The sequence below is a fragment of the Solea solea genome, chromosome 12 (assembly GCF_958295425.1).
Source record: "Solea solea chromosome 12, fSolSol10.1, whole genome shotgun sequence".
NCBI lineage: Eukaryota > Metazoa > Chordata > Actinopteri > Pleuronectiformes > Soleidae > Solea > Solea solea.
In genome coordinates, this window is record NC_081145.1 from 18,579,096 (window position 1) to 18,603,282 (window position 24,187).

General features: G+C 38.6%; 1 protein-coding gene across 2 annotated transcripts; it reads right to left on the reverse strand.

Moving 5' to 3' along the window:
- Positions 1-488: 488 nt before the first annotated feature.
- Positions 489-21,523, reverse strand: swap70b (switching B cell complex subunit SWAP70b). Of its 2 annotated transcripts, XM_058646450.1 has the most exons (12): positions 21,288-21,522; positions 18,943-19,083; positions 12,190-12,363; positions 11,079-11,306; positions 9,401-9,547; positions 8,971-9,079; positions 8,218-8,399; positions 5,125-5,232; positions 4,292-4,458; positions 3,063-3,261; positions 2,501-2,597; positions 489-1,670 (listed from the first exon to the last, which is right to left on the reverse strand). In XM_058646450.1, the coding sequence occupies exons 1-12, from the start codon at positions 21,381-21,383 to the stop codon at positions 1,552-1,554; spliced, it is 1,767 nt and encodes a 588-aa protein (XP_058502433.1). In that variant the 5' UTR covers positions 21,384-21,522; the 3' UTR covers positions 489-1,551. The 2 variants fall into 2 exon arrangements, with proteins under 2 accessions (XP_058502433.1, XP_058502434.1); XM_058646451.1 differs by lacking the exon at positions 18,943-19,083 and having other exon boundaries at positions 21,288-21,523.
- Between the last annotated feature and the right edge of the window lie 2,664 nt (positions 21,524-24,187).

The following is a 24,187-nucleotide window of genomic DNA, read 5'->3' on the forward strand; positions in this document are numbered from 1 at the left end:
GCATTTGAAGAAAAACAAAACAGCAGTGTATATGTACAATATGTTTGGTGGGTATGTTTCACTTACTGACACAGACCTTATGAATTAGTCAAATGTAATGGCACAAGTGCAAAACAGGACATGATATTGTCTTTCAAAATTAGACCCTGAAGTGATAGAGATTAAGTAACCATTTCACAGTTGTGTCCTCTGGTGATCTACAGTTGATCACATTTTCACAGGAAGTTCAGCTCCCCATGGCTCTGTTGTTCGATGTACTGTAACATGTTTGTGAAACTGTAGCACCCTCTGGTGGACATGTTTGCAAAGTTACAGCTTACTATGAACTTTGAAGGCTGTTAATTGTTTGTGATTACTAAGATGATTAATAAACTGTTACGAGATGGAAATTTTAACCTTACTAACACAGTAATGACCAACAGTTAATGTTTGTTTACAGACCTGCGAGGGGAGAGTAGAGGGGGAATAAAAGATGAACCAAAGTGCAATTAGACAGTTATTCAAGATTGTTTATTACACAGTTCTGACTTTTTACATGTATAAAAACATAAAATTGAAATCAATGTTTAACTCAGCAGTATCAAAAGCACTGGAGGTTATAGTTACAGTACAACACAGTACAAATGTTTGGCAGTTAGCTCTTGTTCAGAGTGAGGCCGTGTTTTTTTATAAGCAGGAAGTGTGTTGAACTGGTTAACCACTGTAATCGTAACAATGAATCTACTCGTCATTTTAGTTAAGATGGAATGTTTGTGTTAAACACTGACTTTAAATCACATATTTTATCAGCCGCTAAGGACACTGCCTCTCTGCAGCCTGACATTAGTAAGGAACTGAAAAAAAAATAAAAAATTATTATTATAAAAACACTTCTATTCCATGTAAACATGTTCCCAAACAGCAGTTTTAGAAATATCAGAAGCTCTATCTATACTTTTCAAAGCATTTTACAAAAGAATGGATGTGGTCAAACGTAGTGCATATCATCGATTCAAATAGGAACAAAATAATACATGGACACTAATGACTTAACGTAAGATGCTCTTAGATCATCAGCTATATATTAAACAAAATGTATAAGATTTCAAATGTTTACCAGCTTGATCTACTGTTAATACACTAATGACTGTTGGACAAATGTACTAGTCCGACAGAAGTTACTCTTCTGACGTCAGATCCTAGCCAATGTTTACTGTAACAACTACAGACAACAGTTTTAAATTGAACTACTACCAAGTTCACTCAAAACTTGTCCATCAATACATGCACCTACATCTTCATTAAGCATTTTAGTTGGATCCATGAATTAGTGCTCCTTGCCTGCTCCTCTAACATATTTTGGCCTACAGTGATAGAGACTTGTTTAAAAGAGACAAACATTATTGCATATTACTGCCTTGCATTATCCTGACAAATCTTTCATTCCTGACGCTCCAGTTAACAGAAACCTCCTTCCAGTCATTACTTCCCTATGATTTTCACATACGGTTTATACCAGCAGCTCTCCTCTGAACTGCAGACAATGTCTATAGTTTAGATCTTGCAGTGGATCTACTGGGCCTCAGACACCTGGTTCTTCATCTTCTGCCATTTCTTCTCCCTCTGACTGAGCTCTCCGTCAGAAAAGGCTGCTGGACCCCAGTTGGTGATCAGTGTCGGCCCCTTGGAACCTTGTGAAGAAACAACCCCAGGCATTTTTAACGGTAGAGTGGAAATTTCAAAATCTTTAGACTATTGCACAGATCACAATAAAAGACCACTCTAAAATGGGTCAAAATATTGATTTGGTGATATATTGTCGGCCTTCCTTGTGCTGTTGTGATGATCGATACACCAGGTCAAACATTGATATTTTAATTAATAATTGAAGACACTAGTCTAGTAAACTTGGGTGGTTCAATACATAGACTATTTATTCACAACATAGAGAACAAAGTGCATAGAGAAATCCTGCACTTATATATATTATGACGTATCACTGTTCTCTTTGTGGACAACAGCTCTGGTCAACATTCTCACAGTTAGCTCCCTTCAAACTTGTGGCCTCTGTAGCATTGTGTTACATGAAAGAACAGCACATTTTATTGTGAGCAGCCAAACATACCTGTTTCATATTTTAAAGAAATTTCTGAACATAATGAGAAAAATTTGCTTTTGACTTAATTAAATTGGTAGTGAAAATAAGTAATGCAAAAATATAGTATTCAGAGGAAGAAAGGGAAATATGTCCTCTCCAAAGTGAGCATTAAAAGCTGCAAATGGAAAAAATTAATTAACCACATTTGCTCATGTAATTTAAATGTTCCTGTGCTTTTCAGTGTATCTTATGTTCTATGTCTGATGTCTATTGCTGCTATAACACTACCGTTTCTTAGTCTTGGATCAATTTAGTACATCCATCCCATAGAAGAAGTGGGTTGAAGCAGTCATTTACTACCACTACTAGTCCTCACAATAGTAGTAGCAGTGCAGGTGGTCAAGTCAGTGGTTAGTGTGTTACCTGGTTGAATGAGTCGAAGCATGCCCTCGTGTTCGGCCACCTTGTGCTTCCAGGTCTTTGTTTTGTTGGCTGCATCTTCAAGCTTTTTCATCACAGTCTGAAAATGACAGTCAAAAACACACATCACAATTATCACATTTAGTTTTAAAATCTGGAACATGGGAAGGAAAACTGTACGCATATGTGCTTACATTTTAATCGCTTCAGTAGTTAAATACTTAACTGCATAATGTACAAAAACTATTCAAGGGGTTTGCCAAGACTTTTAAATAGATATTTACTTGTATAAAAGTCATAATTATTCAAATAATTATGTTCTGTCACAACCTGGACCAAAGCAAATTTTATGCTTCTGATTACAAACATGGAAGACGTTTCATTTCATTAGTCGTGAGCTGGATGGAATCTTTGACTAAAATTGGGACATGCACAGTGGGGTCCAATCGCCTCAAACCACTCTGGCATTATTGCTAGCTTAATGAATAATACAAATATTATTAATCTTAAGGATTCTACATAAACCATTCTATATGATATAGATCAAATCAGTCTCTGTTCTGACCTGGTACTGCTCCAGGGCTCCCTGCCTCTCTTGCTCCAGATTTTCCAGTTGTATCATTGCTGCTTGTAACGCGCTCTCTTTAGCCAGACGCTCCCGCTCCAGCTCCTGTTTCTCAGCCTCCGTCTCAGAGATGGCTTGCTGCTGCTTTAAATGAATTTGCTCCAACTCTGCTCTCTTTGTGGCCTCCTCCTCCAGTAACCTGCTCCACAGACATTAACATGGGTGAGATAAACCATTTAGAAAATAAAACTGATTTTTCTCAGTAGTATCAGCCCCCATGTAAGCTTATTCATCATCGCTAAATATTTAAGTTTAAATTCAGTGTTGTACAGTCTTGGACACACTTGCACCCAAATGTTTCCTCAGTCCGACCGCTCAAGTGTGTCAGCAGGAGGCGCTGTGGTGCACTTAATCAACTTCAGTCGGTTTCAAGATTGGTTCATTGTAAATTCAGATTGTGATTACTTAACTTCATTTACAGTTCATTATTTATGAACAAATAAAACATGAATAAACATGTGACTGCTTAAACCTAAATGCAGTATATTAAAAGGGCCCAGAGTACCTCAAGCACTCAACAACTACAGAGGTGTAACTGATAAAATATACAAAACTGAAGTTTCCTTCATTCATACTATTACATTAACTGCATAACCACATGCACACATATTCTCATAGTCTCTGTGGCAAGTTCCCAATACATTTTCTGACTTACTTAAGTTAGTTTAGCTGCACTTGTGATAAAAAAAAAATTCAACACAAAGAACTATATCCATGGACTTGCCTTTAGCTCTGATCAAGTGTATTTTGGCTGACTTGTTCTCCAGTGGTAAGTCAAGTGTGTGGTGGTAAGTAAATGTCAGCAGAGAGGAAGGAAGGACAAGGGAGTAAACAGTGGAGAGAGGGAAGTAGACTGTGTGAGAGAGAGAGCGACTAAATAGAAGTAGCAGCCCATATTTTTGGGTTTTTCGAAAACGCATTGGAGGCAGATTGTCAAAGCCTTATCTTCCTCAAGGGAAGAGGAAGTCTAACTAACTTGTGAAAAAACAAATCGACAGTAGAAAGCACTAGCTTTTACCTCAGTGTCTGGTTCTAAGGAGAAAGGGTCAGCAAACTATCTGTTGGTCAAGTTTGTCAACAGAATACTTGTATAAACTACATTTCTCAAGTACATTGTTTATGGGTGCAAAACAAGCCCAAAGTTGTTACTGCAGTGCTTGTTTACTGACCGTGTCTGCAGCTTACGAACAATTTCCTCATCCTGCCTGGCACGCCTCTCGTCCTCCAGAGCGTCCTCCAGTTGACGATACATGTCCTCCAGCTCGCGGACCCGCTGCAGGTACTGCTCCAGCTCGGTGGACTTCTGGGCCACCTGCTCCTCCATCTGCTGTCGTACCTATTGGATAAAGAAATGGTGTAGTTAATATCTTGTGAAAGATAGTGTTAAGTACAATCGCAGATAATCCTTATCACCAAATTGGATGTTATTTTGTTTTTCCATCAAATAAAAACGTCTGACTAATTTCAGCTTTTACAAATATTTGTTGCTTTTCTTTTTCATTACTATACATTACTGTGAGTAACTTTTAAAAATAGACAAAATAATGTCAGTCACATTCAAACCATTTTCAAATGAGTTCCCACAATGCTGCTGAAGCCAGTCAGCTGCACATGACTCTGTGTTCCTCAATATAGCAGTGTTTATTTTACATCACGACTGATGAGAGAAGGTGTAGGTTTCCGGTTTTAGTCCCCACCATGTCAAAAAAAAAGGGCTGGGGTACCTGTGAGCAAGGCACACAACCCGCACTGCGGGTTTTTATTACTGAAGTCGTACACTAGAGCTTTAAATATCTGTTGGGCTGTTGGCCGACCAAACCACAAACTGTACAAATCTTCTTGTGTTGTTGCTGCTTGATGGTGACAGATTTAAGGATGTTGTTTTGTCATTTGTATATGTTGCTTTTCCTTGACATACTAAAATATGTATTAGACTCTATCCACAATCTATATGGACCAAAAAATGCCAACATGCTGTGTGTTGTTACCTGTGACCACATACCATTTTCTCCCTCTCCAGATCCATCCTGTAGCGATCATGGAGTTCAGTTTGGGTCTGGAGTCTTCTTTGTTCCTCTTCTGCTGCATTTGCTGCTGCCTCTTCCAGAGCCTGGTAGGGGGGAAAAAAGTTTAACTATTTTTAGTATATAAAAGAACCCAACATTGTTATAATTTGGCCATTTGCAGAGTAATATTAGTAAATTTAAAGGGTTTAACATGCATTATTGGCCTCACACCATATACTGTTTTCACTCAGTGTACAATACATATTCAGCACATAGTAAAGTTAAAGGTATTTCTTTGGTCTCCACGTTTCTCTCTGGTTTAACTTGAGTTTTATATCATCTCTTTAGTATAAAATGATTAGCTGCCTCAGTCTCACTGAGACACTTAAAACAATGTGAGTTGATTTTTATTTATACATTTGTTGATTTGTTTTACTTTCCTATTATCTCCTTGTGTTTATTTTCTTTCAAATGTGATGTGCAAATATAAAGTCAAAAGAAAATTCAGTCTCAGTGCCTTTTTACTTTCAATTTGTCTAACTATTGTAGATGAAGAGCCTAAAACATATGCATATGTGGGATAAGAGACCTCCATTTGTTACAATATGCAGTCTCACCATTAGATGTCACTAATTCTTACCCACTGGACTTATTCTTATTGGATGGTTGACCAGTAACCTCACATTAAGTCATGTCACCCAACTGTAGACTGCAGCAGTTTACTACTTACATGTTAGCAGCATAGTGTGAGGAAGGGGGAGGGAGAATGAGAGAGAGAGAGAGAGCCCTCTGATATCTGCAGATGACCCTAAGCCCCCCTCCCCCCCTCCATGCCTGTGTGTCCATTGTCCATTCATGCAGCCAGCTATAGAAACTTGCACCTCAATGGCAGATTATTGTGCACTCGGTGCTTGTGCAGTGTCCCTGACAAAGAGAAATTGTTGTACCTTACAGCACTCTTTGTTACATAACTACGATGTGAACATGCATCTTGTCACAGTGCTGCAACATGCCCTATACTGCACTGTTGGAAAATGTTTGACAAAAGTGTGATATTTGTCGCCTCAGCTCAGTGGAAGGATAATGTTAATTGGGCCCAGACAATATTGAAAGTACCACCCATAAGCCTTTTATGTGTACTTCAGATACGGGCCCTGCTTCAAGGAGGCTGCAATCTCGCACTGTCATAGCAGTCATAATGGACAAACCAGCTACATTGTGCATTTTGTGTTTTGTATTGGAAGCTTGCCATGCAAACAAAGAAGCATGTCATCCTTTTCTGGTATGTGAAGGCCATCATAGTTCCCTGGGTGCTCGAGAAAGTGAGGGTTGTGCTTAGACGTCCTAACCATTGGATGTTTTTACACATGAAAGAAGCCTTGGCTAGAACAGCAGATGCAAACCTGACTGAAGTCAACAGTGGTTTAAAAACCCCATGGGAATTTAAGTTGTTTGCATGACAATGTGAGCCGTTGTTGCTGATAATACTCATGTATATTACAGAGATGTAAAACAAGATAGGGAAGAAAAGCAGCTTAAATTGGCTTAATTTCTAAAGAACATTCAACTGTAAACCTGTTGCACGTTTTAATGTCAGTCTTCTGTACTGTTTGTGAAACTGACCATTTACAGTACAGCATTAACAGGAAGCAGCCAATCGCTGTCAGTATCCGTCAAAACCACATTAGCTGTTATCACTCGGTCAGCAGTGAGTCAGAGGTGTGAGTCAGGTTTTCAAGGCCATTTACCCCCAAATCCAAGCCATTTCCTCTATTTGCAGTAAGCGACAGACTATTCAGTCAGGGGTGGAGCTTGTCTATTGGTATTCATGAGCCTGCTCCTAGTTTCAGAGAAGAAATGCCAGTGTTTGAGTGAAGTTTACACTTCACACTGCCACGTACAAGAACACTTGGTAATTGTGCTAAGGCCATGTTATTTTTAGCTTTTACACCTGGACTGTAAAGAATGTTGCTAAGTCAGACGCATGATGTAATGACACAGCTGATCAGGTGATCAAAATAATTACACACAGCATTTCCTTCTGCTGATATCTAGAATGATTGAGATTAGTGGCGGTGAAGGAAATGAAACACAACCTGATACCATGAAGTTGTTGTGGATTGTCAGATCGCTGTGTATGGGAAAGTATGGGAAAGTAAACATGTCAGTAGTAGTTTTATCTTTCTCAAGGTAACTGGCAGAGATGTTTCCCAAAAAGGAAAGCACATAACCTTCATTTCCAACAAAAGGACATGTATTGTGTGCATTGCTCTTCATAACCGGCTTGAGAACAACATGTCCTCTTCATTATCCGTCTGTGGGGAGGACAGTCATCTGAGTTTACCGTTTTGAGGAGCTTCTCTTTTTTTTTACCGCGCAGATTTAAAAATGCCCTCTGTGAATGAATGGAACCTCAGGGATTTCCCCAAACGCATTCCAGTTAAATAACTTCCCCCTTGTTGGTGTATTTTCGGAGTATATTTTTAACTGGAAAATACATCCTGGTATTTCAGGTTCACACTGGTGGTGGAAGCTCAAGTGTCTGCACAGTAAACTGGTTTGTAGATGAAAAGTGTATCTACTTGTCCGTTAAGAAAATACCGGCCTCTCTTCTTTTGTCACACAGAAATACAACCTTCCTGTTCTGATGCAGATTTATTACTTTTGGCAGTAATCCAGCTGTTTACTTAGAGCTTTTTTTTTTATCTTGCAGTGCTGTTTGTGTGTTTTGTATGTTTGTTTCTGCAGTGACTTAAATTCTGATTGGTCGACTTTTTGCCATGTTCATTTCATGGTTAATTTGATTTCATCAGGAGGAAGTACCAAGTGCTAATGGCACCTGTTTCACAGGTAACAGCGTGTCTTCAGAGAACACCCCCCTTGTTTTGAGTATTTTGGAGTAGTCAACAAGAGACAGATAGATTGAAGAAGGTCCAGTGGTTTTATTTCATTTTGAGCTTTTCATTTTAAGCAGTCCTCCTCCAACATCCATGTCAAAGACATTGGCAGTGTGGCAGCATTTTACAAAAATAGATGGTGGGAAAAAAGCAACAGTTTGCATATCACAGCTTTGTCAGTTTTCTGCTCACCTTCCTCATGTTCTCCAGCTCCTGCTGTTTGGCCTCGTTGGCTGTCTGCAGCTCCCTCATCCTCAGCTCCAGCTCCTCCTGCTCAGCTTGCTGCCTCAACCGCAGATCCCGTCGCTTCTGCCGAGCCTCGCGGTGCGGCGCTGGCCGGCCCATACGCAGCAGACTGACACAGATCTGAATGGCTAAAATCAGAAAGACTTAAGTTTGCAAAAATCTATTTTTAGATTGTATTTCTGAAATGTTAGTGTTTCCTCATTTCCTGTTTTCTATGAAAATAAACATAATCTTTGAGTTTTAACTAAGCTCAGTTTTACTATAACATTTTTTTTAACCATCCATTATGTATTGATAATGAACAGTAATTGGTTTCAGGTTTACAGTTCTCCTGTACTGGACCTGTAATGAGTCAACTGTCAGTCATCACTGTTGGTAACTATTTAATTAATACGAAGAAATAAACTGATTATTTACATTTTGACACATAATTTGAGAACGTCATCTTTCCAAAACAAGTAATTAAAGGATTTTGATGAAAATAGGTTATGGCCCAAAATAGCAAGAAGTTAATATTTTTCATTGTTGCTGACAAACACACTGTATGTTTTGTCTTTCGTTTAAAAAGTGCATATACAGCAGTGAACAGTGAATGACTCATCACATTGAGGCTTTGCAACAGTACACTTAAATGGATGTTATCAGACACAGATAAATCATATCTGTGATTGACTATTTGAAAAGTCATTTAACACTCACCCTGGATCCACTCCTGCTTCTTCTTCTTGTCCGACACACTGATTTCAAAACTTTTTAATGACGACTTGATGAGGAAGAGACACTTCTTTCCCTCTTTGTCTTGTAAAGACTGAAGGGAAAACAGAGCATAGGGAAAATATCAAATGAAATGGACGCAAATGCTTGCACACACACACACCACAGCACAATAAATCTTATGTAAATGTCCATAGAGCTTGCAGCTGTGTTTCTTTAGTTATGAGGAAATTAATAATTAACCTGTTTTTTCTTGAATAAGTGCTTTGTTTATATGTGACTATCGTGAGCTAAAGCTAAGATCTGTGTATTTGATGTAAGGTGTAGTTTTAGTAATCCAGTCGATCACAATCAAGTCCAGAGATGAGGTAAGATTCAAGGGGAAGAGTTTTCAATGACAGCACTAGGTTCTTGCCTCCACAATGCAGTTTCCATCCAATAAGATGTCTCCTTTCTTATGAGCCAGGTCCTCACCGACATAGTAGGAAATCAAATTTGGCTTCAGCACAAACCAGCGCTCGGTCCAGTTCTTCCTCTTGTGACCTTTCTTCATTATGTAGCCCTGCACAGACAAAAACCAATCACTTAAACCAACATTTGTTTTTTACTGACCAGACACTCTGTATTAAATATGATCTCAAATGTTACATGATCAAGACCTCTTTCCCAAGGGTGACCTGGCCAAGAAAGGCAGCAGCACACGTCATAGTTAATATTAGAGCTGCAACTAACGATTATTTTCATAATCGATTAATCTGTCGATTACTTTCTCGATTGATCGTTTGGTCCATAAAATATCAGAAAACCTTAAAAAATGTTGATCGGTACTCGTCAAACCTGGAAATGATGATGTTCTCAAATGTCTTGTTTTGTCCACAAACCAAAATGATTAACTTTTAATGATTTCTTTGTTATCCAGAGCAAAGAAACTAAGAAAATATTCACATTTAAGAAGCTTATACAATCGTAAATCATGTTTTAATCATGAAAAAAGCTTCAAACCGATTTATCGATTATCAAAATAGTTGTCCATTAATTTAGTAATCGATTAATAATCGATTCATCGTTTCAGCTCTAGTTAATATAAACAGGGAAATTACAACAGTTACAAAACAAACATTGAAATATAAAAGTGCAAGTAAATAGACAAGGTGCAGGAGTTATGGTTGCAGTTACAATTTAAGAACACTGGCACTGTTCAATGGATTCCCGTTGTCGGTCTTTTAAGATGAAGATTTTGATCATCTCTTTCAGTGGCTCAAGGCTGCAAATGACTTGATTGATTTTTCGTCTATAAAAAGTAACTTACACTGTATACATGAAAGAAATGAGTCACTAAAGAGGCCACCCTTAGTCTGCTTGTCTGAGGTTACTTCCTGTTAAAGGGTTGGGTTTTTGGGGGGGGGTTTTATCTCCACTGTCTCTACAGTATGTGCTTGCATATGGTTGTGGTTTTAGCCAAGGCGCTTGGACGAGGATAAAGAATTGCCAGCACTGATGTTCCACACACTTTATCATGTGTGGGGGAGAAAATGACAAAACTAGCTGGGTACATCCAACAGAAGCAGGGGCTTTATCTGGATGATGGGAGGTTCATATCTTATTTTAAGACAAGACAAAGACCAGTTTGTCCTTCTTCTTCAGAAAGAGTACCAAAAGACACAATTTAACTACTCATTAAATTAGATTAGACTCTTTTTTTTATCTTGGTGTGACACTGCATCTCTCTGGTTTGTGTACCCATCTGTCTGTCATTTAAAATAATGAATTTGTGGAGGATTCTCTATGTGACTGCATTAGGTTTAGCTCTGCATGTTATTCTGATGCCATGAGATCATGCTTAAACAGAAATAAAAGGTGACATTCTCTCTTTGAATACCATTATTACAATGTGACTTAAAATCCACTCATGGTTACACCTAAACCAGTAGGAATCCCTGGTTGTGGGTTTGGTTCAAATCTCCAGAAACAGGGTTACACCCGAGTCAGAGCTGCTTTAAAACACAGTTGTGTTTATTATGTATAGAATACCTCTTTCATTGCTTTTAAAGACTTTATGATCAGAGCTGTGTCAGTGCAGGTGTGCTGCCCACCTGTTTGAGCACGTCCAGGATGAGCTCCTGGTAAACCTCGCTGATGCCCATGGAGAGCGTCTGCAGGTCCATGCCTTTACTGAAATGGCCTGACCCCACCAGTTTGATCAGCTCCCAGGCGTTCAAACACTGCTGCGTCGAGTCCAGCTGCAGCTTGTAGTCCTCAAAACGCTCCTCCACCCAGCTGCCCTTTATCGCCTCAGTAAGCTTACGCAGAAAGTACTCGATCTGTGAACAGAGACAAATTCAGCTCGACACACAAACACTGAACATAATCTATAAATCATACAGAAAAGTTACACGCAGTTTTGACACTGACAAACAAGGATTTCTTTAAGATCTTTTGTGCAAACCCTTAAGCTGTTTGTTTATATTCAGCTGTATGTTTGCCATTGTTCTGCATTTTCCCCATTATTCATTTTGAAAAAGGTGTCTTGCAGCAGATACAATACTCATTTGCAAACAATCCTCCAGTGATTCAGCTCTGATGTTTGTCATGCCCAACAATAAATCTTCCAGTGTTTGTAATAGAACAGGAAGCTGGAAACTTCCTTTTCTGCTCTTGTGTAACAGACATTCATCTGGTCAGTTACTGAAGCAGTTGATACGCACACCACACCAATACAACTACACCCCATTTATGAATTCAGCCTGTGCTTCAGGATATTTTAAACATTAATTTAAATCAGCCATTTCTGGATTGGAAAGTTATGAGACCAATGCCTTGATTTTCTCCAATGTCAAAATTGATAAAAAAAACAACATTACTGATGGATTCAAATATATAATTAATGTGTCCATTGATGTTTGGAAGTCAGAATTTGTCATTTGTTTATGTTTTTGTTTTTTTTACTTTTCTTACATTTATTTGAAGTGATTTGGGGTGTTGACACCTCACTACAAAAATGGAAGACAGTGTCACGATGAGAAATTCCTAACATCTATGGTTCATTAGTTGGCATTGGTGTAATCAATAATAATGCTGATATTCATGTTAATGAGCTTTTTTTCCAGGAAACACAGGTGTTCACTTCTGAAAACCACAAGATGTTTAGGGAGAAAAAGGGCCACAGACGTTTGTAATCTTGCACTTGTAGTGATAAACACTTACCTCCTCAGTGACCACGATCAGTGGATATCGGTCCTCAGACAGGAAGTTGAAGATACACCAGATCTTGAAGGCGTCATCGTTGGAGATGAGCAGATGACTTTGTTGCATGTTTTTCCTGTAGCACAAAGTCCAGCACATTTTGTTGAAGTCCGGCCGGTCAAAGTTATCCGTCACCTGTGGCAAAGCACAAAAGCAGCTGCGGTGAGTGCAGGAATAACACTGGATAGCAGATGATAGCTGTGCTTTGAAGGTGGCAGTACACACATTCACCCCCTGCTGAGTAAAACATGAGCAGATTTAAAAGAGGTTTCCCTCTCCTCATCGTCAGTGGTTTCCAAATTTGATGACAACCATTTATCAAAAATATAACTGTCATTTATACAGAAGTATAAACACCAGATAAGGTGTTTTTTAACCACCTGCAAAACAACCAAACTTCTTTTTCATCTAAGTACATTTGTCCCTCTGGGGAAGACACAAACACTGTATATAGCAAAACTGCCAATAAAGTGAGGAAAAAAAAGGGCTCTTTTTGTAAAACACAAAATATCTAAGGTTCAAATTCCAGAGTTCTTAAAAAAAAAGTACAAATTTGGCTGTGGAGGAGAAGTGTTTTCCTTCAGCCTCGAACAGAAGTGTCTCCATGGCGAACTCTGGCATCTGTCCCCTCAAAAAAAACAAGGCACAAGTAAACCTCTAAAAAACCAACAACTCATTCGCTCACTGAACTGATCATGCACTGAACTGTGATAGAGAATGTCTGTTGAAAACACAATGTTTGCATGAATAATGTGATTAGTTTGCATCATTATGATTTGAGCAGGACCTGCTTTTATAACCTCCACAGAGGCCAGGACACAATTGACAACTCAAGTATGAGACCAGCATAGAAGATGAGTCTCGGCCGGGACATCACTCACATTTTAATCAACCCCTTTGTGACACTCCTGAAATCACCATCACAGCACACAGTAAGTGTTTTAATTTAAGGTACAACAGCATGCATTCACAGCAAAGTTAACAGTATGGAAATTTAAAGAATTTTCAGTGACTTAAAATTAAACAGTGAAGTTTGGACTTACACGACTTTTGCTTAAAACTTTCATTTGAATCTCGATGTAGTGTGTTCATTAAGAAAATACAAAAACTTAACAAGTTAATGGGTTGCCATCATTTACTACTTCCTTATAGATAAGCTTTAAGCTTTTAGAGTACAGAGCCAATCCCAGCTGACATGGGGAGAATGGCGGGGTACATCCTGGACAGGTCGCCACTCCATCACAGGGTCAACACACAGGGATGAACAACCATCCACTCTGTCTTATCAACCTCTGCATGTCTTTGGACTGTAAGAGGAAGCTGTAGCCTCTGGAGAGAACCCACGCACACAGGGAGGACACCCAAACTCCACACAGAAAGGCCCTGGGATTCAAACCAGTAACCTTGTTGCTGGTGAGGCATCAGTGCTAGCCACTATACCGCCATGTGTGAGTCTGCAAAATAATTCCACCTCAAAATAAACTTGAGTGACCAACATGCGGTTTGAATTGTATCCTGGATTCTCTCACGGCCATTTCATTATTTTCATTTTCTGTGCTGGGAGACATTCAGCCCAAGTGAATGGCCGCACTGAAGTAGTGTGAACTTTTCTAAAGCTGCACAGGATCTGATGTAACGCTCTATTGTGCTAATTTAGGGCGAGTGCCTTTGTGGAAACCTGGGCTGGATGTTAAAGTGACACTCCACCCACAATCTCTAAAACCGTCCTTTCCAGCATTTGTAATGTAGCCATTCAAAGATCAGCAGCTGATGTTGTAATGTAATGTAATCTGTAATGATGTTGTAATCTCAGGCAATGTAATCCACCTGGAGCAGAAAAAATATGACAATCAGCATGTATGTTAGCTCTCAAAATAAAAAAATATAAGACCCTCTGTGTGTACCTTCCTCAAGGCTAAGATGCTCCGCTTGATAACAGCGCTAAAACAACACCTATAAAGATTAGCTTTTGAAACTTAAGCATTAACTGTAAAGATCTTAAATTTGAGCTGTTATGACACCAACTAATAATAAAAGATTCTTTAAACCCCAATGCACCCAATGTAAGGTTAATGCCACAGCTGCACTAAACTAACAGTATTGGTAATTATCAAAATATTTTTTAGGATTCTGTAATGTTAATACACCAGTATGTAGAAGCTCTTTAACTGAAATGCTATTTTAATGCTAAAATATAACTTATTGTTATCCACAAATTCACTTTTTACAAAAAAAAAATTGTAAAGCATTATTATTTCTTGATTAATGTGTCAAATTATAGTTTATTATTTGCATTACTGAAGAGAACATTTCATATTAGTGGTTGAATGTTATGCTTGATTAATTTCTGACTTATAAAAGCCGGCTCATATTTGGGTATTTGAAAAGGTGAATTTTGTTTCTTATTTGCCAAATAAATAACGTTTATTTTTAAAAGATTTTAGAAAATTGAATATGAATGTATGTGTATATCATGTTTATTTGGCTGATAGTTGCTTTTAATCACAGAGTAAAAATTTCAAAAGCCAACAAAAAAAAACTAACCTCCCGTGTGAAGATTTTGATTATATTTCACACTGCACATCTATATCGGACTCAAACAAACATCAGCAGCATGACGGAGTCTCTCATGCGAAGATGATCAAGGCTGCATTCAGACGTTGTCTATTTTATTCTGCCAATTTTGGACTTGAGGTTCAGAATGAGTCAGCAAGGACAGACGACGAAACCTGAGTTTTTCATGAAGGAGCAGCTCTTTGTCCAACACTGTAATGTCACGCTTGCCTTGTTTTTCTTTGTCCCCATGGCTCGCTGACTCTTGCTCTCCATCCTCTGCTATTCTTTCTCTCACTCCATCTATCACTCTTTTCCCTCTCAACAATAAGAGCCTTGTCAGTGGAGCCTCCCCTCCCCTCCACCGCCACATGTCCATTAAGATTCAGGAGCCACACTCCAGCTTCATGAGCAGCATCATTTACAACTCTCACTGAAACTCCAAAGAAGTAAAACGAGTGAAACAAGACAATTACACGGCTTGTAACCAGCTGAACCACATAGTATTCTATGCAAATAAGGGGCTTTGTAAATGGAATATTTAGCAACAAAGAGTTGTTAATGAAGTCAAGTTATAATGCTCCAGGGCACAGGTGTTGTCTGGGAGTTTCATACATGTTAAAACGTTCACCATTGTGTGGTTAATGTTTTGGAACTTGTTAAAAAAAAAAGGTGGATGGACTGATGAAGCTCCTTTCAGTTTGGATTCAGAGTTTGTTCCTACAAGAGTCAATTTAATAGAAGAAAAGTCTGCATGTGGACAACAATGTGAGCCTCAACGTCATCAGTCACTAAACCTGAACTCAACATGAATGTGAATAAATGAATGAATGAATGAAAACTAAAGACAATAAATGAAGCAGAATAATGATGTGACCACAGCAGTGTGATGCGACAGGTTCATGTTTCATATTTGTCCATCCTGTCCACACATTGAATGAGAAGAAAAAACATTTAAATGGTCAACTGGTATATTTCAAAAAAAAAGTACAGAAATAAAATTACAAGAGATACTGTACCCGCTTTGTACTTAACAATAAAAGTAATTATATGGAAAAATGAAGAGCATTTGAGAGGAATGCTGTCACAGTCAGTCAGTGCAACACGTCTTTAATTGTGTGTGTTTTTTTAAAGTGAACCTTAACCAAACGCTTGAGTCCAGATGTTAGTTTTTGACGTCTCTCTCTGACACTCACTCACACACACACACACACACTCTCAGGATATGTCAGGGTCACAGAGGGTCACTTGTGTGTAAGGAATGCTACGCTCCGACAAACCACAAAGTGCTGAGTCCTGATCTTCAGCGTCATGTCTTTGTCTGCTGCCAAGTCGACGTCATCACTGTGTCAGTGTCAGCTTATTCAGATACAACAGCTTTGAGCATCTACACAATCCAAGATGAAATTTCAGTGACTGCAATATAATTACTGCCACACTGACGGGAAAACATTATGACACAACACATGCCCAGGAACAGAAACAGAGTCACAAAATGTCCTCTGTAGAGTTCCCCTTCCTTTGTATAACTCTATGACTGTGTTCAGGGATGACTCAGTACCGTTATCTATGTCCAATAATGATATCAATATAACAACCTTGAAATCCAATCAATACTGACACCAGCCTTTTACCTCCTTTTAACAAATGAGCTGTTCAAAGGTTAATTTGCTGAAGCTGTTATGATCTAGCAATAACCTAAGCCATTTCAAAAACATTACGTTCCAACTACATGCCAGACATTTGCAGCCCTCACACAACAGTGATGTCAGATATGTCTCTTAACAGCGCGTTGCCTGTGCTAACTAAAGCACTGAAATCATATACAGGGTTAAGAATCTAATTGAATATTACTTTATTCTTTTTCTTCTCATCCCTACTTCAGACATGGCTTATCTTCTGCTTTTATTTTTAAGGATTTACGTTTTTTTATGAACAATTCCATGTGTAAGTGAGCATTGTTGTTATCCTCTGACGCATATGCACACGTAATCATACAGAGTTTCCTAGTGGGAGCGGGTGGAGTTTCCTCAGAAGTCAGAGCAGTTGAATGCATTGACTACACCCCTCGGTGGGTGGGGTGGTCGTGTGTGAGAGTGTGTCTATGGAAAATGCTGTGGGATGTACAGGTTGGGAACATTTGCTCATAATGTCATGTCGTCTTTCCTGGAATCACATTTCCTCTAAGAAAGGTGTGTCTGTTTCAAAGCAATGTTACCAGTTCTAAAGCAGCCCTTACCTCCAGCTCAAATTCACAGTAAATAACTTACTATATTTCAAATACTATCTTAGCCTGTGGCCAAGTGGAAAGGGAACTTGGCTTGTAACCGGAAGGTCGCTGGTTCAAGTCCCCACCAGGTCGAAATGGCTGGGGTACCCCTGAGCAAGGTACCCAACCCCCATTGCTCCCCAGGCTCAGTGTGGCAGCCCACTGCTCCTAATTCTAGAATGGGTCAAATGCAGAGGAATACTTTCCCTAAGGGGATTAATTAAATTCTAATCCATCACTTTTGGGTAAATGATGGATGGGCAGGCAAACCAAAGCCTTATTCCTAACCTTAACCATAAACAATTAATGTTTAAACCTAACCTTAATCTCACCACAATTTACAATTTAATCCTCACTTTAACAAGGGCCTCAGAAATTAGGTTCTGCCTCATTAGGACCAGGTGTTGGACCCTATTAATAAGTTACATTTGGTAGAATTTCATGTTAGTCACAATAACAGTATATCCTGTTAATGTGTCAATATGACCTCCACACACTGTTAACCCAAATGTAAACTGCAAATCTGAAAGTAAACATTTGTGTCAAATTTGATAGGATTCTTTCAACGCATACGAAAGGGAACACATTCATGAGGCAAAAGGGTCACAGTAGCCTTGACCTTCACAACAGAATCTATGACGGTTTTCTTTCAGTGAATGTCAGTGCAAAGTTGACACAGTAATTTGTGGTAAAAGTATGTAACGTGTAAGTATAAACATCAGAGAGACCTAAATGAGACGTGTCATGCATCCTGACATGCAGACAATTAATTCTTGTTTATAGCTGGCACAGTAAGGATATTCATTAATAAGTCAAAACAAAGGAATACTATCATTTTCAAGTAAAATATTTGCTGGAATTAACTACATACTAAGCTGTTCTGAAATTTGGTCATATGTGGTGACCCGCTTTTCGCCCTGTGTCAGCTGGGATTGGCACCAGAACCCCAGAACCCTCATGTGGAGGGTAAAACAGACAGGAGGTTTTTTTTCAGTGAATCTGAATTTAAGAAGTTTGAAGACCACAGAACCACAATTATAATCTACAAAACAATGACAGAGGTCTGTGACACAACAGAATTACAATCCTTTTACTGTGGCAACAACCTTTTTGTTTTATGTTATTACTACTACATCATATGAGAATGTCAGACAGCCAGCAGTGCAGGACATCTCGAAATGAAAAAGGCCGTTTCACTAGTCACACTCACCAGAAAAACAATCACATCATTCTGTCTATGCAGTGATCCGTTATGCCATCATCAGAGCAGCTGATTGAACACACTCAGTGTTCAGTAACTGAACACTGAGTGTTGCTGTCTGAATTGTGCAATGAGGCAATGAACCAAGATATGCTGTGTCATTACACAACACCTTAATGACATTTAAAATGGATGAGTATGAAAGTCATGTGATGCATTTACAACTGAATATACACACTGTATCTCAGATGATTACATGAAAATCAGAGTGTTCAATCTGAATTTTAGTGGTGAGACGATCAGAGGACACTGTATATAAATAAAAACGGAAATTTAGAAAAAGGTTGACATACAAAAGTGGAATTGAAACTTTTGGATTAAGTGTTCAATCTTTTTTTAGGGTTTGTACTACTGATAATGTGTAATTTTCCATACAAAGAATTGAAGAGTTATTTAAGGTACAGACTGTTGACTCACTTTGCCAATGAAAAAACTACAAACACCAGGAGGACACTCATACTCCACAGAGAGAGAGCAACAGAAATGTCGGTGAGGCAACAACTGTGAGCTAACATCCTCTACCCTGATGTGAAATCTTACAAATTTTACAACTGTGATCTACTCAGTATTTTAATTTTACTAACTTTTTATTCAGAAAATCCAGACTTAAGTGACTCCATGAATAACTGACCTTATCCAGGATAAACTTGTTCAGGTATGGCATGTATCCCTGGTTGGAAACAGGACCCTCATCATCATCTTTAAAATGCTCCTCCAGTGCCACGGGGTCATGTGGGATATTCATCACTGTATATAAACTGTGGGACAGCACCTGGAATGATGGAGAAGAAACCTTTACTATCATTATTTACTTTGTCGCTGTAATAACTACATTAATATTAAGTCTATAAAACATAACGTTCCATCGAATGTCCAAACACAATTATAATGAGTTGACATCAGCAAATCCTGATATTTGAGAAGCTGTAATCGGAAAATATTTAGCAATTTCCTTGAACAATACAGTGATGACAGTAATCAAACATGTTTTCTCGACCACTCTAGGTACAGTTTCCGTTTCTTCCAACAATAGCAAAGAGCTTTGAAGGAACACTTACAGGTATACTTGATCGACAAGCTGACAGTATTTCACAAGAAATTTGTAGCAAATATATAACAGATGTGATGCTCAAAGTTCAAAGTATTTACTCTGCTCACTTGCTCAGTGCAATGCAACACTTTTGGGAGTGCTCTGCTCTTGATTAACATGCATACTTAAAAAAAAAAAGGATAACAAAACAAACCAAAGTCCACAAGTCCAAAAAGTCCAAAACAACAGATATAAGTAAACATATTTCTGATAATGCAGCTCAGTACAATTTATTGTCAACTTTGACTTTGGTCAACCACATTTGTTTTCAAATGTGCTCTATAAATAAATTTGAGTTGAGTTGAGTGGAGCTAGACCCTCACTGCAGAAGTCACAATAACATTTTCCTGAGAGATTTCCTCACATTGACAAACTGCTGACCTTAACCTTGACCTTAACTGCTGTTAACGAAAAATGTCAGAACAAAAAAATGCCCATCACCACTTAATAAGGTTCAACATTATATTGCTTCTATTGTATCAAGACAAAATCTGCATCTGCATTATTCAATTTGGTAATTTTCTCTCTAAAAAATTAATTGTTACATAACAGTTTGAGTGTTTTCTGTGATTTTTCAGCTTTTTAAATGGTTTGGTTGGTGAAGAAAACAAGACATTTGATAATATCATAATCAAAATTTGCCAACATTCTCTGACATTTTGAGGACCTAATAACTAATTGATTAGTTGTGGACGTAATAGACCTTTAAAAAACAACTTTTGTTATGATAATATGCATTTCTGCTACCCATGACACTTATTTCATAAACTGATTGTTTCCTGTATTTCACAGAACGTCTTTTGTAAACTTGCTGCTTCTGATTGTGCGTAAACACACAGGACACACACGGGAGAATAAGCTGACGGTGACAAATTTTCCAATCAGAAAAGAGGGAGTTTCACATCTTGCACAAATGGCTTAAAGCAACATTGCATTCTGATCTATTGAAATGCAGCAGTAAAAATATACCTTTAATCTTAAGATTCAGACATGGCTGACCTGAAACTTTGACCGTAATCTATAATTTATTGATTTATTTATTGATTAAACAATGTTTGGCTGGCACACAGACTGCAGTGCAACAGAAGTGGAAATATTAGGACATGTCAAGGAGTTGTATACATGAGAGTTATCAAAGAGAAACTAATGAAAGAATAAAATGTTCCTAATGAACTAATGATTTTTTACTAATTCACAGACAATGAATAATACATTTACCTATTTATCCTTTCTTCAGGTCAATACAGGATAAATATCTGACATGAACATGTCTAAAACCTTTGCTTAGTACATTAACATCGAAGACAGATAATTGATTCTTTAAAAAAAATGCAATAATCGGTTTGTTGTTTGGAGGACTATGATCATTTTATCTACTTTGTTAGCACTTTTACCATAACTTTAAAACACCTTCTGATGCAGAATACTGTAATAATCCAGTGACTTCACAATAGAAAACGATTGAAAACAAAATAACAATTATTTGTACAAGATACTTATTGAGGAACACTAGGAACTAGCAACACTATTTAACTTTGACATTGAAGTATGGTGTGATAGAGAGCCTTTGTAGGCATATTCTGAGGTTAAAATAATTAATTTGATTTTAATGAACCCCCCCATTATAATTTTTAAAAGTCCCTACGGGCTCCAAAACGGCTGTGTCCGGCCCTGCTTGTGATTAATCAGCGCGACAAGGACAAACAGGTGCGTCTCAACCGGACAAACCTCCCAGGTTTTAAAAATAAACCAAACAAAGTGTCGAAACACAGTAAAAGTGAAAAAGTTAAAAAGTTGACCACAGTAGCAGAGGGTTATGTTTCTGCTCCGTGTCCAAAACGCACACACTCGCGAGAAAGACATTCACAGAGTGAATACTGTTGTACCTTCAGCTGAGATTTGGAGACTTTGCCGCTTTTGTCCACGTCCAGCGCCGTGAACGCGTGCCATATCGACTTCAAAAGTTCGTCCCGCAGAGCCATGGTGGAGAGAGACTAGCCGTGTCCTTTCTATCGTCTTTTACTCACACTTTCTGTCTCTGTCGATATATGTCCTCTCCTCCAGCGTCGTTTGGCTGTCTGTCTGTCTGTCTGTGAACTTGTCTCTCTAGCGCCAGGACGTGGAGAGCGCGGTCACGTGACGCGCGCGCTTGGATTTGGCACCATCCTGATGGTGGAGACGAGCGAAGAGCTGCAGCACCGCGCAGCGTGAGACACACGGAATGATACCGAGATATATTTTGACATCCAGTGGCGTCGGGGGGTTAAAGTGCGCTAAGGTGCACTCTTGAGTGGTAAAAACATAAAAAACATGAGGAAGTGCATCTGGCCTGTGGTAAATTACAACCCAGCAAATATATATTTAGACATTTTATTGTTAATAAAGGAGTGCCTTTCTCGTGGAGAAAAGTAATGCAGTGCCCTATAATGGTACTTTTCCATGACACAGTTCCAGCACAACTCGGCTCGACTCTACTCGGGTTTTTTTTGTTTTTCCATTAGTACCTAGTACCTTTTTAGTACCTGCTCTGTTGTGGTTCCAATCAGGGCTGGACTGGGACCAAAAAATGGCCCTGGCATTTTCGGCCATGGCAGCCCACCATGATTATTCATACGATATGCGGAGGCAAATGACATACCAGATGCGCACATTGTGTTGTTTCAAAAATTTAAAATTAAGCACAGTGGCCTATATGGAAGAATGTAGCCATGTTTAAAAAATTGATATTCTCTTTCACTACTCACAGAGACTTTCATCTTGGGAGAGATGGCCACGGTGCTACAATTCCCATCTTGAAGGGAAAGTGGTTTTCAAAAAAACACTGCTGGAGATGTCTTTTCAGTGTTTAATGAAACACACTGTTTATACAAACAAATAAGACAATTACGCCTACAGTAAGGCCATACATAAAATTAAGTGCTCCTCAAAGTGGCACCTTAAAGTATGAAAAAATGAGAACAAGAGAGAAAAGGATTGAGAGAGAGATGCAGAGACAGGCAGACAAAGGAAAGTAGGAGAGCAGGGATCAGTTAAGCTTAAATAATATTTAGGTGAACAGAGAGATAATAGCTTATTTTGTACTCACATATGCTGAGACAAAGGCTGCATGGTTCTTGGTGCTCTGAGGGAGACAGAAAGCAGAGGTGAGGTCAGATATGCTAGATTCATCTGCTACTGTCTCTTCTAGAATTAAAATAACAGCTATTTAATAAACTCACAATGAAGGAAAAAGAACGCATATGAACTCCACATCAAGGAAAGGCAAACCTTCGCTCCAAATATGCCTTAAGGGGAGAGAAAGAGAGGCCAGGTGGATCAAGAGAACAGTGAGAATGAGACAGCATCATTTATATTCACTTGTGTCTTCAAAATAATGCAATAATAGATAGTTGCATTCGTTACTCTGTAAAAGTAGTAGGCTATATGACCATCCAGGTGGATGTCAGCAAGAACACATAACAACAGTATACAGTATAGTAACTCACAAATGTGGAGAATGCCTGTGAAGTGCACACCAATGAAAGGCACATCTCTAGGGGACAGGGCAGCGTTGAAGAGAAGAGTTTGACAGACAAAAAAGTGAGTGATACACATCAATTGCATAATAACAGGACTAATAACTAAAATAAAGAAATAGAGCTAGACAACAGTCTGATATACATACTGCTTGAGAAAATGTTGAATGGCCCTCCTCAAGAACATAATCCTCAAGATAAAGATCAAGAACATAAACCTAACAATGATTAATCATCCATTTATGCAAAGCAATGTTTCATTTACATTACATAATAACTGTAAGCTGTAACACCTGCAAACTATAACTTTATAGCAAGCTAAAATAACACTGTAAGTTGGACACTCAAGTCTACTAATAGTATTATTTGAAAACAAAGGTTCACTAGCTCAATGTCCTTCAAGAAATTCAACCAATGGCCCGCGTTTCGTGTCTCAATTACAATCGCGGGCGATAAAAATTATTTATTATATATATTATTTATTTACATACTTTTTTTTTCAAGCCCCGGGCCGGCCCACAAATATGCGTAGGCCCACCAGGCACTGCCCAGTATGTCCGATGGCCAGTCCATGCCTGGTTTCCACTCGGCACAACTCTAAATGGTTTGGTTGGTGTTCCATTATAATATATAGTACCTCCTCGACATGGTTGGAGTCATCACTGCACAGCTGCCAGGACTTCATTTTATATGCAGTACACACTAACTAGTGACTTGTAAAGCAGTTGTTTTCAGTGTACTGAATCATTAAAAGGTTCTTGTTCAGTACTTCCTGCATGACTGGAGCACAGACTCTGACAGTCACTGAACTGAAATACAGTGGCAGTGGTTATGACACGGCTGGCCGCTCGCAATCACAGGCTTCCAGCAGTGCTGTCTCTAAACACAGATCTACAATTCAGCATTGTTCGGTTTAATTCTTGTGTCAGACTTCTTGCTCATGCCTCTTCCCGTGACGGCACTCTGAGTGGCGGGCAGTCCAACAACATTACATGTCATTCAGCATAGTATCAGCTGTTAATCTCCAACATATAACACAGAAAAGTCTAAAATCTCAATATTTAGTAGAGTCTGGTGTATCAATGTGTTGGACAACACATGCATGAAATAAATTTTTGTATGACTTGATACATTTTCCTAAAGCTATTGTGTTCAATGTACGTTATACTTCAATAACACTGTGTTAGTCATATCAACATAGAAATCCTCAAATAATAGTTTGATTTGTGTGATGATTAAAGCTCAAAGTAATTACTGAAAATGTCTATTTT

Excerpts from the sequence above, each read along its gene's own strand:
- swap70b (XM_058646450.1), bottom strand. The coding sequence starts at position 21,383 with ATGGCTCTGCGGGACGAACTTTTGAAGTCGATATGGCACGCGTTCACG. Across the intron at positions 19,084-21,287 it reads TCTCCAAATCTCAGCTGAAG|GTGCTGTCCCACAGTTTATA; the intron begins GTACAACAGTAT and ends CCATCATTCCAG. Across the intron at positions 9,548-11,078 it reads TCCTGGACGTGCTCAAACAG|GGCTACATAATGAAGAAAGG; the intron begins GTGGGCAGCACA and ends TTGTCTGTGCAG.